The sequence below is a fragment of the Sus scrofa genome, chromosome 5 (assembly GCF_054392235.1).
Source record: "Sus scrofa isolate SSC_HxYL_T2T_F1_AM1 chromosome 5, Sscrofa_HxYL_maternal_Yorkshire_Landrace_v2.0, whole genome shotgun sequence".
Classification (NCBI taxonomy): Eukaryota; Metazoa; Chordata; class Mammalia; order Artiodactyla; family Suidae; genus Sus; species Sus scrofa.
The window spans coordinates 85624344-85639377 of NC_139387.1; the positions used below are offsets into that span (position 1 = coordinate 85624344).

At 46.3% G+C, this 15034-nt stretch overlaps 2 protein-coding genes across 16 annotated transcripts in view; one reads left to right on the forward strand and one right to left on the reverse strand.

The window, feature by feature from the left end:
- PFKM (phosphofructokinase, muscle) overlaps positions 1-5561 on the forward strand; it is a 49597-nt gene extending 44036 nt beyond the window's left edge. For all 8 annotated transcript variants that reach the window (XM_021091206.2, XM_021091211.2, XM_021091205.2 and 5 more), the window contains 9 exon segments: positions 199-269; positions 633-720; positions 809-961; positions 1419-1583; positions 2810-2871; positions 3097-3208; positions 4500-4599; positions 4679-4784; positions 5026-5561. In XM_021091206.2, the coding sequence (XP_020946865.1) occupies positions 199-269; positions 633-720; positions 809-961; positions 1419-1583; positions 2810-2871; positions 3097-3208; positions 4500-4599; positions 4679-4784; positions 5026-5170 (1002 nt within the window). In that variant the 3' untranslated portion in view covers positions 5171-5561.
- Positions 5562-6613: 1052 nt separating this feature from the next.
- ASB8 (ankyrin repeat and SOCS box containing 8) lies at positions 6614-15001 on the reverse strand. 8 transcript variants are annotated; one of them, XM_084957308.1, is made up of 5 exons: positions 14938-15001; positions 14001-14061; positions 12079-12242; positions 10526-10630; positions 6614-8445 (listed from the first exon to the last, which is right to left on the reverse strand). In XM_084957308.1, exons 3-5 carry the CDS (start codon positions 12205-12207, stop codon positions 7813-7815), a joined length of 867 nt encoding a protein of 288 aa, XP_084813434.1. In that variant the 5' UTR covers positions 12208-12242; positions 14001-14061; positions 14938-15001; the 3' UTR covers positions 6614-7812. The 8 variants fall into 8 exon arrangements, with proteins under 8 accessions (XP_084813434.1, XP_084813435.1, XP_084813437.1 ...); XM_084957309.1 differs by having other exon boundaries at positions 13950-14061; XM_084957311.1 differs by having other exon boundaries at positions 14592-15001.
- Positions 15002-15034: the final 33 nt, after the last annotated feature.

The window sequence follows — 15034 nt, forward strand, 5'->3', positions numbered from 1 at the left end:
ATTCTCCATCCTGAAGCTCAGCGCAGTGCCTGGCATAAGCAGGGGCTTAATGCCAGTGAATGAGCAGTAAGGGTGGAAGTTCAGTGACGTGGGGAAAAAGTGACGCCTGGTGTTCCAAGGAGAGGTGTCTCTGGGCGGGGTCAGCACGCAGGAAGTGGTGTCAGGCCCAGTGCAGACCTGTGTGACCTTGCCCCACAGATCGAGGAGGCTGGCTGGAGCTATGTTGGGGGCTGGACTGGCCAAGGTGGTTCTAAACTTGGGACTAAAAGGTGAGTGGCATTACAGGAGCACCTCCTTCTAGTCACCTCTAAAGGTCTCCCTTGGGATTTGGGCATCAGTTCACTCGCTCAGGGCCTGCCTGGACCAGTGCTGTCATCTAGGTCCTCTACTCCCAAGCTCACAGGAGCTTCAGTGAGGCGGACATTCCCATCCAGACACCTTTTAGCAGCTCTGGCCATGTAGAGCCCCAGGTGTATCCTTGGATGTGGGTGAGAGGTGGGGTAGGGAAGGGGGCACAAGCAAGAAATGATAAATAAAGAGCTTTATAACTCTAGCTTTTCTCTCCCTCAATTTTGCTGTCTCTTCTCCAAATTCTATCACTCCCACCCCTGGCCCTTGCCCCAACCAACCAGGACTCTCCCCAAGAAGAGCTTCGAACAGATCAGTGCCAACATCACTAAGTTTAACATCCAGGGCCTTGTGATCATTGGGGGCTTTGAGGTGAGTGTCCTCCAGCCCGTATCTCCCTTCACCCTCCCCCACCTTCCCTCGCCCGTGATTCCTACCCCTGCTGCTCTCTTCCTCTCAGGCTTACACAGGGGGCCTAGAGCTGATGGAAGGCAGGAAGCAGTATGACGAGCTCTGCATCCCGTTTGTGGTCATCCCTGCCACGGTCTCCAACAACGTGCCGGGCTCAGACTTCAGCGTGGGGGCCGACACAGCTCTCAACACCATCTGCATGGTGAGTGTGCCGCAACTGTGAGCCCTGGATGAGCCTGGGCCTAGCAAGTGAGCTTGTTCTGTCCCAGCCAAGTGGCAGTGTTAGAAAAATGCCTCTTCAAGCCCAGCATTTACACAGACTGCATTGAGCTCAACCTTTAGTGTCTGTTCTACGTGCCTTGTGGGTCCTCTGACCTCAGCATGCATCTGCTCTCCGCATACCAAATGTTTTTCTGTAGATGGCCTAATTCCCCTTTGCGGAGCAACAGGAAGGGTAGGGACAACCTTCTTCTCTGGAAAGGGGCCACAGGGTGGTTGGCAGGTGTGCCTGCCGTCCCTGAAGGCAGAAACCTGAGGGGCTTAGGGGCCCAGCTGGCTGGGGGGAGGATGTTGCTCCAGAGCTAGGCGATGGCCAGGGCCAGAACAGTGACAAGAACCACATCCCTGACCCTGAATTTCTCTGACCATTGTCTTTGCAGACCTGTGACCGCATTAAGCAGTCCGCGGCGGGCACCAAGCGCCGTGTGTTCATCATCGAAACCATGGGCGGCTACTGTGGCTACCTGGCCACCATGGCGGGACTGGCAGCGGGGGCCGATGCTGCCTATATTTTTGAGGAGCCCTTCACCATTCGGGACCTGCAGGTAGAGAGCTACGGGAGCCTGCTAGGAGGCTGTCCCCTGCCCCAGTCTGTCCCTACTGTCCCCACAATAAGAGCTCAAGACCAGGACACAGCTGATGGTCTGTGGAGTTGGAAAGCGAGCACCTGGCAGGCCTTCTCTGGTGTAAACTCCCATACAGGCCACAGCTCCTGTTGGTGGAGCTTTCTTTTGAAGGGCGCCAGGCTGCTAAGCCCTTTACATGTGTGTTTTTTTTTCCCCCCTTTTATTTTCATAATAGACATGTAAGGGAGATAATTTCTCTGTATTACAAATAAGAAAGGTTTAGTGAGGCTACAAAACCTTTCTAAACTTAGTGAGTAGGCCTGGGTTTCTGTTATGGCTCAGCAGTAACGAATCCAACTAGCATCCATGAGGACACGGGTTCGATCCCTGGCCTTGCTCAGTGGGTTAAGGATCTGGTGTTGCCATGAGCTGTGGTGTAAGTCGCAGACATGGCTCAGATCCCACATCATTGCAGCTGTGGTGTGGGCCAGAAGCTGCAGTTCCGATTTGACTCGCTAGCCTGGAAACTTCCATATGCCACGGATACAGCCCCAAAAAGATAAAAAAGAAGAAAAGATGAACTTAGTGGGTAGGCAGATGAACTGATTGAGAAAGTCACGCCGCCCCTCCAGACTCCCCTTGCTACCAAACTGGGCTCTTCTCATTCCATGATCCTTGTTTTCCAAGATCCCCCTTCACTGGAAGGGGAACGAGCCACAAAGTGGAGTCTGCAGGCTGAGGGAACCCCCTAATCCAAGGACTCAGCCACCCTGCCTGTAGTGACCCTCTCCTTCTTTCACCCCAACTCAAAGCCCAAATGACAGGATGGTTCCTCCAGGGTGGCGGTGGCAGGGGCACAGGGGGCGCGGGTCACTGCTGCATATGGAAGCAACTTAAAGAGTCCAACACCCAGAGCAGAGTCAGCCCTCTGAGGGAGGCAGAACCAGAAAGCCCTGGAAAGGAGGTTAGGAGGGGGTGGGGAGGGGCTGAAAACTGACAGTTACCATCCTGATTCCAACTCCCTCTTCCTGTTCTGCCAGTCTCCTCTGGAGTCTCACTTAATTTCACCCCGCCCTGACCTTCTTAAGGGATTAGGCTGTAAACAACCCCTGCCAACCCTCTCCCCTCCTGGAGAGGCCAGGCTCTGTGCACCCGCCCAGCCTTATCCGCTCTCAGCTGGGCTTAGGATTTTGTTTCCTTCTCAGGTGAATGTGGAACATCTGGTGCAAAAGATGAAAACAACTGTGAAGAGGGGCTTGGTGTTAAGGTATGTCCTCCCTGGTTTGCTCCTGGATGAAGAGAAGAAACAGCCAGGCTCTGGCCTGAGTCAGACTGCACCTGCAGCTCGGACACCCTGAGGGAGCTGTGGCTGCCAAGCAAGAGAGCCTGGATGGTGGGAGGAGGTGGAACTGGGAGGGACACGGCCGACGAAGGCAGAAGGCTGGTGGAGGGAGGGGACAAGGCCCTGCACAGGCTTCGGTCTCTCCTACAGGAACGAGAAGTGCAATGAGAACTACACCACTGACTTCATCTTCAACCTGTACTCTGAGGAGGGGAAAGGCATCTTCGACAGCAGGAAGAATGTGCTTGGCCACATGCAGCAGGTGGGGAAGACACACAGCATGCCCAGCAGCAGCAGCCATAACCCCCCACAGCCACTGAGCCCGTGCTGGCCCCCAACCTGCCGGAAGCTATCAGTGCTGCCCAGAGCTCAGGCCTGCGGCCTTTACAGTCACAGTCAGAAATCTCCACCCTGGAAATGGCCCTAGAGATTCTGTGTTCATCCTCTCCATGTAGGGCAGGGTTTCTCAACCTTGGCACCCTTGCCATTTTGAGCTGGAAAATTCTTTGCGGCGGTTGTGTGCATTGTAGGATGGCTTAGCAGCATCCCTGGACTCTACTCACCATGCCAGCAGCACTCCCTCCACAGTTGTACAACTAAAAGAACATCTCTGGACATTACCAGATGTCCCCTCGGGGGCAAAATCACCTCCAGTTGAGAACCACTTCTTCAGATAAAAATGAAGCTCAGAGAGGAAAATAATGCTTTCAGAGCCACTCATCTAGCTTGAGTGAGGCCAGAATGAGCTAGGGCAGTGCTCTTCCCATCACACCATGCTGCCTTTCATAGGGCGGAGCACAGGCACCTTGCTGGCCTTGGGTTCTGTCTCCATTCACTGGGGTTTCGAGGAGAAAGGAATCCCTTCCTATCATCCACATTCAATCACCTCCAGTGATACTAGTGGTCTGAGGCCTCCCCCATCCCAAATGTCCCCTGCTGGTGCTGTTTAAGCATTGACCTTTGACCCAGAGATGAATTCTCATTATCTCAGTCTGAATTGGCTTATCCGCCCCTGCAGGAATGAGGTCCTATTGGATAAAGTGTAAAGGCGTATATTCTGTGTTTCCTCTCTTCCCATTTTCCCACTTAACTTTTGCTTTGTTCAGAGAAAATCTGCACAGCGTTTTGTATTATTCTGAGGTGCTACCAAGGGCATCCAGATGGGGTCACAAGGCACACTTTGTGTCATTGAGATGGTGACTGACAAAAGCCATTTGGCTGAAGAGGAGCAGGGAATTGACCGAGTGGCCAGTAAGACTAGAAGGAAATGGACAGGGTCACACAGCTCTGGAGCTAGAAGAGGCACTGTGAGACCAGTCATCCCCTTGTACTAATTACTTACTCTCATAGCTGATTAACAGCTAAATATGCTAGGCCAGCTCACCCTGGTTCCTGGCCCTGTTTCAGGATTTCCCTCCATGGTTAGGCTTCTTGATTCCTGTTTCTGGCTGTAAACCTTGGCCTCTTCTTTTCTCTTTTCTCTGTGTATTTCAACATCGTGGGTACTTCATTAGAGTCCTTCCCTGTGGAATTTTTATGATTTGTTTTTCCAGGGTGGGAGCCCAACTCCATTTGATAGGAATTTTGCCACTAAGATGGGTGCGAAGGCTATGAACTGGATGTCTGGGAAAATCAAAGAGAGTTACCGCAATGGTAGGTGGGGTAAGAGGGTGAGCCCCTTTCTTGGAAGCTGGCTCCCAGTATAGAAGCTGACTGACTGCCCCCATTGCAGGGCGGATCTTTGCCAATACCCCAGACTCGGGCTGTGTTCTGGGCATGCGCAAGAGGGCCTTGGTCTTTCAACCAGTGACTGAGCTGAAGGAACAGACGGATTTTGAGTGAGTACATCTACCTCCTAGGCTGGTTCCCTCCTTGGCGGTTTCAAGATCTACTCTTCCCAGCCTGTTCCCTGTCTTCAGTCCTTTTCTCTTCAGAGTAACATCTGTAGTGGTACCTCCTTCAGATCTGGTGCCCATGCCCCAAATCCAGCCTCTTTTGCTCAACATCTTCCCAAAGCTTTTGATAGAAGCTGACTGGGGTGCTAAAGATTAAATTTACACCTACTTTGTTCCTCCGCAGGCACCGTATCCCCAAGGAACAGTGGTGGCTGAAGCTGAGGCCCATCCTCAAAATCCTGGCCAAATATGAGATTGACTTGGATACGTCAGAGCATGCCCACCTGGAGCACATCACTCGGAAGCGGTCTGGAGAAGCTACCATCTAAACCTCTCTGCAGTGTGGGGAACAGATTGTCTGATCATCATCAGCTCATCCCCGATAGATCCAAGTCCATGTATTCTCAAGTATTTCAGCTCATTTTTCATTAGGTTTCCTTTTATGCTGAAGCCATGGTCAGCTCTGGCCAGGGAGCTGGGGCAGGGGCAGTAAGTGGAAGCTCCTTATAGGTAGAATTTGTCATGCTTCTACCCCTGCTTCATCTGTCACACAAGGCTGAGCTCCTCTAGTGCTACTGCTAGATTTCAGTTACTCGGTTAGAATTTTCCTAAAAATAAGCTTTATTTATTTCTTTGTGATAACAAAGTCTTGGTTCCTCTACTACTTTTACCACAGTGACAAACAATAACTACACTAATAAATGCCAACTGGTCACTGTGCTTCTGGTTCTCCTGTTATCATCTTCACAAGTGCATTCCTATCAGCCCCAAGCGCCAGACTCTGCCCAGATGGACACCTGGGAGAATGCAGCCCATGTGATAACCACATGTCCTTCTCTCCATTCTTGGACATCTCTTGACTCTGTACACAGGGTCCTAGAACATAGTACACTGTCCTTACCCTCATCCCAGGACTGGTCCCTCCTGCATCCTCCGTAGCTGATAGGATGCTCTTCTCTTCCTTAAGCATAAAGTTGTGTTTTACCTCTTGTTTATATACCCACTACCCAGCATTGCTTTTTTCCAGACATCCCACAATCTCTACTGCTGACAACCCAGGGCTCTTCCTTTTCAACTTTTCCCCTGTGCTCCTTCCTGGATAAAAGCAGACTCCAAGGATGGGGCGACATGTACAGTGTGAAAGCCTGGGAAACACACTAGTCTTGAACTTAGTTTTGTGAGCTGGTTGAAATACTGGTTTGGAAAATTGTTCTTAGCTCAATTTGCTTTCTGTTCCAAAACGACTTCTTCCTCTTCATTAGTCAAGGGCTCATGTAAGGCAGTGGGTCTTCAGGATTGGGACTACAGACTATGTCCCAGTTGACAGGATCCTGCCCTGCCAATGCCAGGCTTGAGATTAGTCTCCAGTCACATCTGGGCTCTTGGCACAGGCATACATATTCCTCCCAACCTGCAGTTTCCTCACTTACTGAGGCAGGAAGGCTTGAGGTTTTACAAAGAGTGGAGGAAAGGATTATCTCTGGTACTTCACTTTTGCTGAGTGTCCAAAGCATAACTGCTATACTCTGAAAACAGTTCTTAAAAAAATAACCAAGAAGGCTTGTCAGTGTCCAGCATTAAAGCAGCCAAATGCTCTTTGTACAGTGCTTTAAGGGAAAGAGAAATTAATAATGAATATCACACTGTTATTACTGATTCTTCAAAACAGGCTGTGTGATTGCTGGTGACAGCTTCATTTCAGAAATGAGGACACTGGGGCTCAGGGGAATTCATTAAGGTACAGAAAACTAGCAACAGGACAAATTGCCAAATTGCTTTTAGAACTGTTTATTTTTTTTTTAAGTGAGCAAAAAACACCAATAGCAAAAGGACAAAAGCAGACATACTTTTCCGAATTAGCTGTGTCAGCAGATTCTGTTCACTTTTATTTATATTTCCCAATCAAAAAAAAGTTTTTCAGATTTTCATGAGGTCATCTAAGATCAGTAACAACTTGATCTGGTTTAGGAACATGAAAAGGGAAAGTACTATAGAGCATCATTCACTAAAACAGATCTTTTTTGTCTAGGTGGGCCATCTCAGAGGAAGCTCCTATAATGCTCTTTCCCCTGCTCCCCAACGCTGCCCCTTCCACCAATGTCTTGTATAGATCAGAAAAGCAGTTTCCAAACAGCTGAAAAGAATAACTCCCAACTCTTAGCAGCGTGAGCTTCCCATAGGGAAAAAAGGCCCATGATAAAGGGCAGCCCTGCCCAGCCCCTTCCTGGGAAAAAAAAAAAGTGCCTGCCAAGCCCATTCCGGCAAACTGGCTTTTAGGGAGAGAAAGAGCTGCCTTAGAAAGAAAAGTTCCTAGGGCTTTTATCCAGAAAGCAGCAAGACAATCTTCCTGAAATAACATTACTGAACTACTGTTAGCCCGCAACAAACCCAAGGAAAAGCAGCAAAGACTGCGCCTCTCTTTGAGGCGAGGGTCCCCTCTGAGTGCCCATGATGGCATTCTAGGGATATCATCTAGCCCAACTCAGAACCTGCGCACCATCTGCAGTTGTTTCGTATCTTCATCTTCAGGCTGGAATTGTTACCCACATTTTCTTAAACTTCTTCAGAGATGAACTGCAATGTTTCTAGAGGGATTCTTCTGAAACGTTAATCATATCCCAAAGGAAAACCAAATGCATATTCTATAAATACTCCTCATCTTCCTAGAAAAATTTAGTTGCACTGTTGACTTTTTCACTAAAGGGGAGGGAGAGGAGACCTCTTCTTTTGCAGGGGGCAATATAAAAAGCCAAGGAAGCAAAAAACAGAAACAAGAATGAGGGGTTTTTTGTTTGGTTGCTTGGCTGGAGAGGGGAAGTGATGTGGAGGTTACTGTTGTGACATGTTGCCTCGTAAATATGAACCACACAACAGGAACAAGTGCTTTTCCTGTTTTCTAAGACAGAGACAGTACTGCAGGGCAAAACCTCATCCAGAGCTGCCAGCATGCTGGTCAAACGTCTCCTCCAGGCTATTCTACAAGTAACAGGTATTCCTTCAGAGAAGCTGGCAGTGGAAGGCCCTTCACTGCATCCGGCAGATACTGGAGTCCAAGGCTCCGACGCACAGCATAGCGAGAGAGTGTTTTTAGAGTCCCTGGGGCTGAGCACAGAACAGTCAGTTTTTCACAAAGCTGCTGGTCTTTGGCCACTTCTCGTGGCATGGTGCCATTTTTCCTTAATTCAAAGTGTCCAACAGCTCTGTGGAGGAGCTCAAAGCAAGAGTCCTCCTTCTCTGTTCCAAGTCCTCTGACAAGCAGAGCCACCAGGCGGGAGATGGGTGTCTGGCCTTTCAGGTTGATGACTCTGACCTCTGCGCCATAATCAAGAAGGATGCTGACGCTCTCAAGATTTCCTTTCATGGCAGCCCAGCTGAGCGGAGTGTCATTGTTGTAATCCAGGGCATTGACAGAGGCCCCGCTCTCTAGGAGTGCCCGCACGCACTCGGCATTGTTCTTAAAGGCTGCCCAGTGAAGCGGGGTGTCTCGGTTGCCATCCAGTGCATTGGGGTTTGCACCATACTCCAACAGGACCTCCACACAAGCCTCATCTTTCTCGGCTGCATAGTGGAGGGCTGTTCGGTTATAACCATCCAGGGCATTCACCTGCAAAGAGGGAGCGTCTACATTACAGTATCTAAATGACTGAGAAGAGGACAGGCGGCAAAGAAGCTTGCAGGTGTTTATCCACCATTGTTACGTAACATCTGAATATGATGGTCAACAAGCAATTCCCAGGGAGTTGTGTTGATCAGGACAGAGATAGGATGGGCACCGAAGAGGAAATAGGAAAAGTCTTGTCCCCAAACAACCAACACTCTATTACGTGCATTGATTAGCTTGCCTGCATTATTGAGGTTTTTGCTGCCATCTTACTTACTATTCGCTGGGACCTCTACCACAGAGGAAGGGGAAAGAAAGAGAAGATGAAGTCTAAGCGCTTTTAACTGCCCTGAAGGACACTTACTGGAAAGCAGCTTGAATATCTTGGCCAGAGTAAAGGTTTTGGTTCATTTTACTTATCCTAACTCACTGAATCCTGTGGCGAATGGCAACCAAACTAAAAAATCATGAGGCCAAACAAGGTTCTGCTAACGTAGCTCTGCTGTGTCTTTTAACCAAACGGAGAAGCTCAAATTGTTAATCCAAGTCACCCCTGCGAACATATGCTGTGGGGTCACAATAGAAGCTGGAGGAAAGCATGTGGAGGAAAGAGCACACATCCAGTGCTCTTCCAGTGCTGGAACAGCATCTGGCTCGCTAGTGGGCAGCATCACCTATAATTTCTGAAGGCTACAAAGACTTCAAATCCCAAGTTTATTAACAGCATATTATCTTCCCCTATAAAATGCGCTAAAGAAAAACTGAAATATTTAACTGAGTTCAACCTTCTATTTGGCTAAAAACTGTCTTTTCCCCATCCCAGGATATTTTCACCTTCATCACTGAGAGTTACCACTGGTTTTCCCTTCAGGTCCACTCAAAAAGTTATGGGATAGTTACTGACAAGTAGAGTACAACATGGCTGTGTGGAGGTGGGGTGCTGGGTGCTGGCCAAGACTACTGACCAGCTTCATGGCATGCTTTTTTTTTTTTTTTTTTCTGTCTTTTTAGGGCCATACCAAAGGCACATGGAAGTTCCCAGGCTAGGATTTGAATCTGCCCTACGCCACAGCCACAGCCACACCAGATCTGAGCCCCATCTGTGACCTACACTACAGCTCACAGCAACGCTGGATCCTTAACCCATGGAGCGAGGCCAGGGATTGAACCTATATCCTCATGGATACTAGTTGGGTTCAGTACCACTGAGCCACAATGGGAACTCCCAGCTTCATCACATCCTTGATTCAGATGAGTGCTACAGCTCGTGTACCTTGAAGATTCCTCAAAAACTGCCAAAAATTCATTTATTTAACAGACACTTACTTAATAATTACTACAAGCCAATGTTCTAAACACTTTACAACCTCATGAAGAAGACATCATTACCATCTTCACTTTACATATGGGGAAACTGAGGCAAAGAAAGGTTAAGTTACTTGTTCAAGGTCACACAGCTTGAAGTGACAGGGCTGGAATTCAAGCCCCCCAAAGACCGGCTCCAGAATATATTCTTTTAATCATTCACTATAGTACGCTGCTTCTTATTAATGCCAATAAAAATTAATCTACTTTTCAATGTTAAGATATATTAGAAAGAAGACAGGCATAAGGTATACTAAAATAGAAAACATTAGTGGGTAGAAATAGCACAAGTAGCTCAATCCTGAGGAAGGGATTGCCTAAGGATTCATTTTCCAGTAACAGAGGTACTGGAAGTGTACATCTGGTAGCACATTTCAAATAGTTTAGACTGAATCATACTTGAGGTGCCTGGATAGTCAACAGGCAATGAGAGGGTTAAATGCAAATGTAAACAACTCCAGAAGGTAGGCTGGGAGAGAAAGGGGGAATAAAAATTCCCTCTCCCTGGAGCCATGGACAGGGTAAGAAAGAAAGGCAAAGGAATGAAATCCTTCAGGTGATTTATACATTTACCACTACACTTTGCTTTAATATTGGCTATGCCAATGTTACCATGAGCTAGAAGGTGGGAAGAAATGGGAGAAGAGACAAATTTTAAGAAAATGTGAAGTTCAAGTTTTAGAGAGTCACTGATACGGCAGTGTTCAAAAAACATTACCTCAGCTCCCTTCTCCAAGAGTAACTCCACACAGTCGGCATCTGACACCATGCAGGCGCAATGCAGGGGCTTCAGTGTGCCGTGAGTGCAGTTCACATCTGCTCCCTATGGGCAGGAGGAAACTTCAGTCAGTGTGCTCAGCTCTGGCTCACCACGCACAACAAGACCCAGAACTAGGTCCAGGGGGGTTCTATTTCTGACTTGTACTGTAAACATGCCACTGTCCCAGTTTCTATTCCTATTAATTAAATAATTTTATAATGCCAGTAACTAAATCAATAGAATACACTGAAGATGAATGAAAGGGACTGTCAATTCCTTAGATCAAGTGATTAAGTTTCTCCAAGGCTAGCCTGCCAGATGGTCATCTGAACATCACCTGAGGACATAACCTTATATGTAAAAGCAGTGGAACCTTCTCATCAGGCAGGAAAGCTGGAGAAGCAATCAACTTTCTATGGCCACCGTACTCTGAAAAAGTCCGGAAAGTGAGTCTTTCAGACTGACACCAGGAGAACTGGCTCTTTTTGGCATGTGATAGACAACCAACACTAATATTAAGGTCATCTTAATGCTATCTCTTTGTTTATAAACATCTTCAAAGTAGCCTCTTAGCATCAGCATTCTCTGCCACCTAGACCCCACTGGTACTTCCATTTCAGATCAGACAAAGGAGGTGGCGATACACAGTCAGACAAAAGTCATGGAATGACTCAGCAGCAGAGCTAGAATTAGAACGTGACAAAGTCTCTACTGCTGAGTCTTCTAATACCACCTTTGCTGAGAACAAGCTAATGCTGTATGACTTTTTCTTCTTAAAACTGTGCCACACAACTCTGAAGCAGCTCCAGACTGTAAACAGGGATTCTAAAGTTGTTAAAAAGAATGTTCGGGAATAACCATCTGGATGCATTCTCTAGTGATCAAAAAAAAAAAAAAAATTACTCTGTAACTTCAAGGGGAATAATATACAGAAAAAGGTATCAAGACCCTTTTAGGATACTACTCATTAACCGAATTACTGAATAGTAGTGGATAACTATAGATATCAGATAGTTAAGGTGCTTTCTTGAGTCAAAAATTACCATATACTTTAGGAATCGATATTCTCTACAGAACTATAAGTGGTAGCTGTTGTTAAGACAGAAGGCAAATGATATCTCTTCATGTAATTATAAACCACAAGGATTTGAAAACCACTTATGCTTTGCTTGCTTCCTTCCTCCCTTAGTACAATATGTGTAGAAGACTTTGAGTTGCTGGATCCCAAATGCAATATATACAAAGATTTTACCAAGACCATGAGACTAGGGTTATCTAGAACATATTTCCTGAATAAAAGTATATGCACAAAGTGAAAGGCAGAAAGGAAGAGAAGCAAAACATAGGAAAATAAAACTTAATGGTCAAGTTAATACATTTTAGAAGACTGTTAAAACTCCTTGTGATCTTGTGCTGAGTCAGAGCTGCGAATCTGTAAACCATTTAGGATTCCCCAGGAACTTTCCCACTTTACCTCCCCAAGTACTCCTGCGTCAATACAGCACACTCACCCCTCTGATGAGGTCCTCTACATTGTCATGTGGGAAGGAGCGAATGGCAGCGATTGTTCGGATTAAGCGCTCTGAGAGAGAGTATTTGCTCTGAATGCTCTGCATAATATACCACATACTGGAACTCATCAAGGCTCAAAGTATGTTCACATGCTCCAAACTGCCTGAAACAAAGATGTTTTAGGCAAATGTAGTATCACTGAGCATACCTGTCCTGAGGGTTGGGAGTTCTCTGAGGCCTTCCCATGACTAAAACCAGATTTCAAAGTGATCGATAATTCATTAATATCATTCTTTCTTAATTATAGGAAATAGATTATAATAGTTGCTAAGGCATCTGAATAAACCTGAATGCAAATGTTCTGACCCTTAGAATCTCAGTTCTACTCTCTGACCTAGTCTAGCACAAGATTTCCCTAAGAGGCTCCAAGATCCCCACGGAAAAAGATTACGCAAGGAAGAGGATTTTTTTTTTTTTTAAGCTAAAGATGCCACAAAACATTCTTTTTCTCCTCTGAATTATGTGGTCTTTATCATCAGTCCTCCTTTAGGTTATCTGTTATATTTGGCCTTGCAATATAGTTACGTTCACATTGTTTTTCCACCTAAGTTGTAATCAATTGGAAGGCAAGGTCTTCGTCTTCCATTTCTCTCTCTCTCTCTCTCTTTTTTTTTTTTGGCCATGCCCTTGGCTTGTGGAAATTCCCAGGCCAGGGATCAAACCTGCGCCACAGTAGCAAGACAATGTCAGATCCTTAACCTACTGCGCAACAAGAGAACTCCCTGTCTTCCACTTTTTTGCCCAGTCATAAAGTCTCACAAAAAGTAGATATTTTATAAATACTAATTGATTGACTAAAGGGTATGGAAGTGATTGGTTACCTATGAGAAGAGAGGGAAAAGGCTATGGAGCAAATAGATCTATGTTAATAATGACAAAGTATCTGTGAAATAGTTTAAAGTGTCTTCAGCAAAGAAAAAAAATGTAAGTTTTTGAGGTAATATTCTACAACGAGGAAAGAACGCCAAAGTATAATTACTCTGGGGTCATCTATATAAGATTAGAAAAAAAAATTCCAAAGTTGACATCAGTGACATATGCTTGCAACTGCAGGAAAACAAACAGATTTAAGAGTGCAAAATGAGTTTAACGTTTTAATAATTGGCCATTTGTGACAACTGAGAAAAAAATTTGGGCAAATATACGTTGAAACTACAACACAACAGAAAGTTCTGTGATGGAAGAAGAAAATGAAGTATACCTAAATTGAACTATGATAACACTTTTGGCTGTATAAGAGCTGTATACCAGTTGGGGAAAATTTTAAATTACAGCAAAGAAGGTGGAGAATTTCTCTGAAAAAGTATATATCAAAAACTAGAGAAAATATGGTATGCCATATCAGCTCTCTAGGCATAACGGTTTAGGAATCCACGTTCTTATCAAACTATAAGCTCCTTGGGGATAAATACAGTGTTATTTTTAATAGTTCCTGGCACATGGCATGTTATCAATAAACGTTTGTTAAACCAATGTAAAGCTTATTACTTAGGATCCTAAAAAAATTCAAGACTTGCAGTAATTAAATATGTTACACACAGGATGATTACTAAGAGGGAAATCCTAAAATTATTTTGGTAATTTCATACAAGGTAAGTTTTGTTTTTTGTGATGGACTATTCCCTTACACATTATGTAATACGCTATAAATTCTAACCTTTTTTTCTAATCAGTAGCCATTTATCTGTTTAAAATACATACAGTACTAATTAATAGAATGCAAGTTAAAAATATTCAATTCACAGGTATCAATGATTCAAATTGGGTATTATTCTCCCTTAGTTTACTATGAATGAATAAGCTTACACACTTGTTTATAGGCCTCTCTGAAATTTTCTAGGTAGTTTTAGAGTTGGCATACTTTTTAATCTCTCCAACAGCCATGAAACTCCTCAGAGACAAGAGTCTATATCTATACTTTGCTGCAAAGAAAAAGGGAAAAAAGGCATAGATGCATTTGAGTCAGCGATTCCAAGAACAGGGGCAGAAAACAGAGCACCCAGGGTTGAAGGCTTAGACTGAAGTGGCTCTGTTAACTCTTTCTGGGGTATGATAATCTGAAGAAACTTGACCCTGCAATCATCTTCGAAGCGCTCTTGGACTCCAGGCTAAGAACTCCTGAGAATGTGACTAGTGGTCCTCTGCTGCTGCCTCGAAGCTCCTACTAAAGAGGAAAACTTCGGGGCACTTTTACAACACTGACAGGAAGGGTCAAGGAATTCTAAACTCGACCTTTCTCGGGACAGCAGCCCCTGCACGTGACCCCAAGCGGCCCCTTCCCTCGCTGCAGCTGAAAGTCCTTTCTCTCCCATTTTCTTTCACTTCGTATTCAGAGAAAACGCCAAGGTAGGAGAAAGGCGACATTCTACAGCTCTGGTGCTAGAGACCCGGCTTCCGCCCACCTGGGTGGGGGACCCGCGGCCCAGCCAGGGGCGCCCTCACCCCACTGCACCTGCTAGGAGAGGGCCCGCAGCAGCTAGGTCTTGCCGAGTCTAGGGAGTAGAGGGCGACTGCACAAAATGCGATGGGTGTGTGGTGTCACTTTCCGCACGAACTCAGCAGAGACCGCGGCAATCACAGCAGGTCTCCTGGGGCAGGTACTGAAACAGGGTCGCGTAATCTCCACCAGGAGAGCCCCAGAAGCGGACCAACCCCCGCCCTGATCTCCCCAAGGCCCGGAACGAGGTCCCTCTAGGGCTGGCGGACCCTGAGCGGAAAGTGGAGGAAGCGTTACTGAGCGTGGTGCCCCGGGCTAGGGAACCTGGCTGCAGACGCGGCCGCAGCGGAGAGACACTCACCGAACCTCGGGGCTGACCTGGGTGGTGAAAGCCGCTGTCAAGGCGTGACCCGGAAGCAGAAGTTGTCTCCGGCGGGCCGCTCTGTTTACAGGATGTG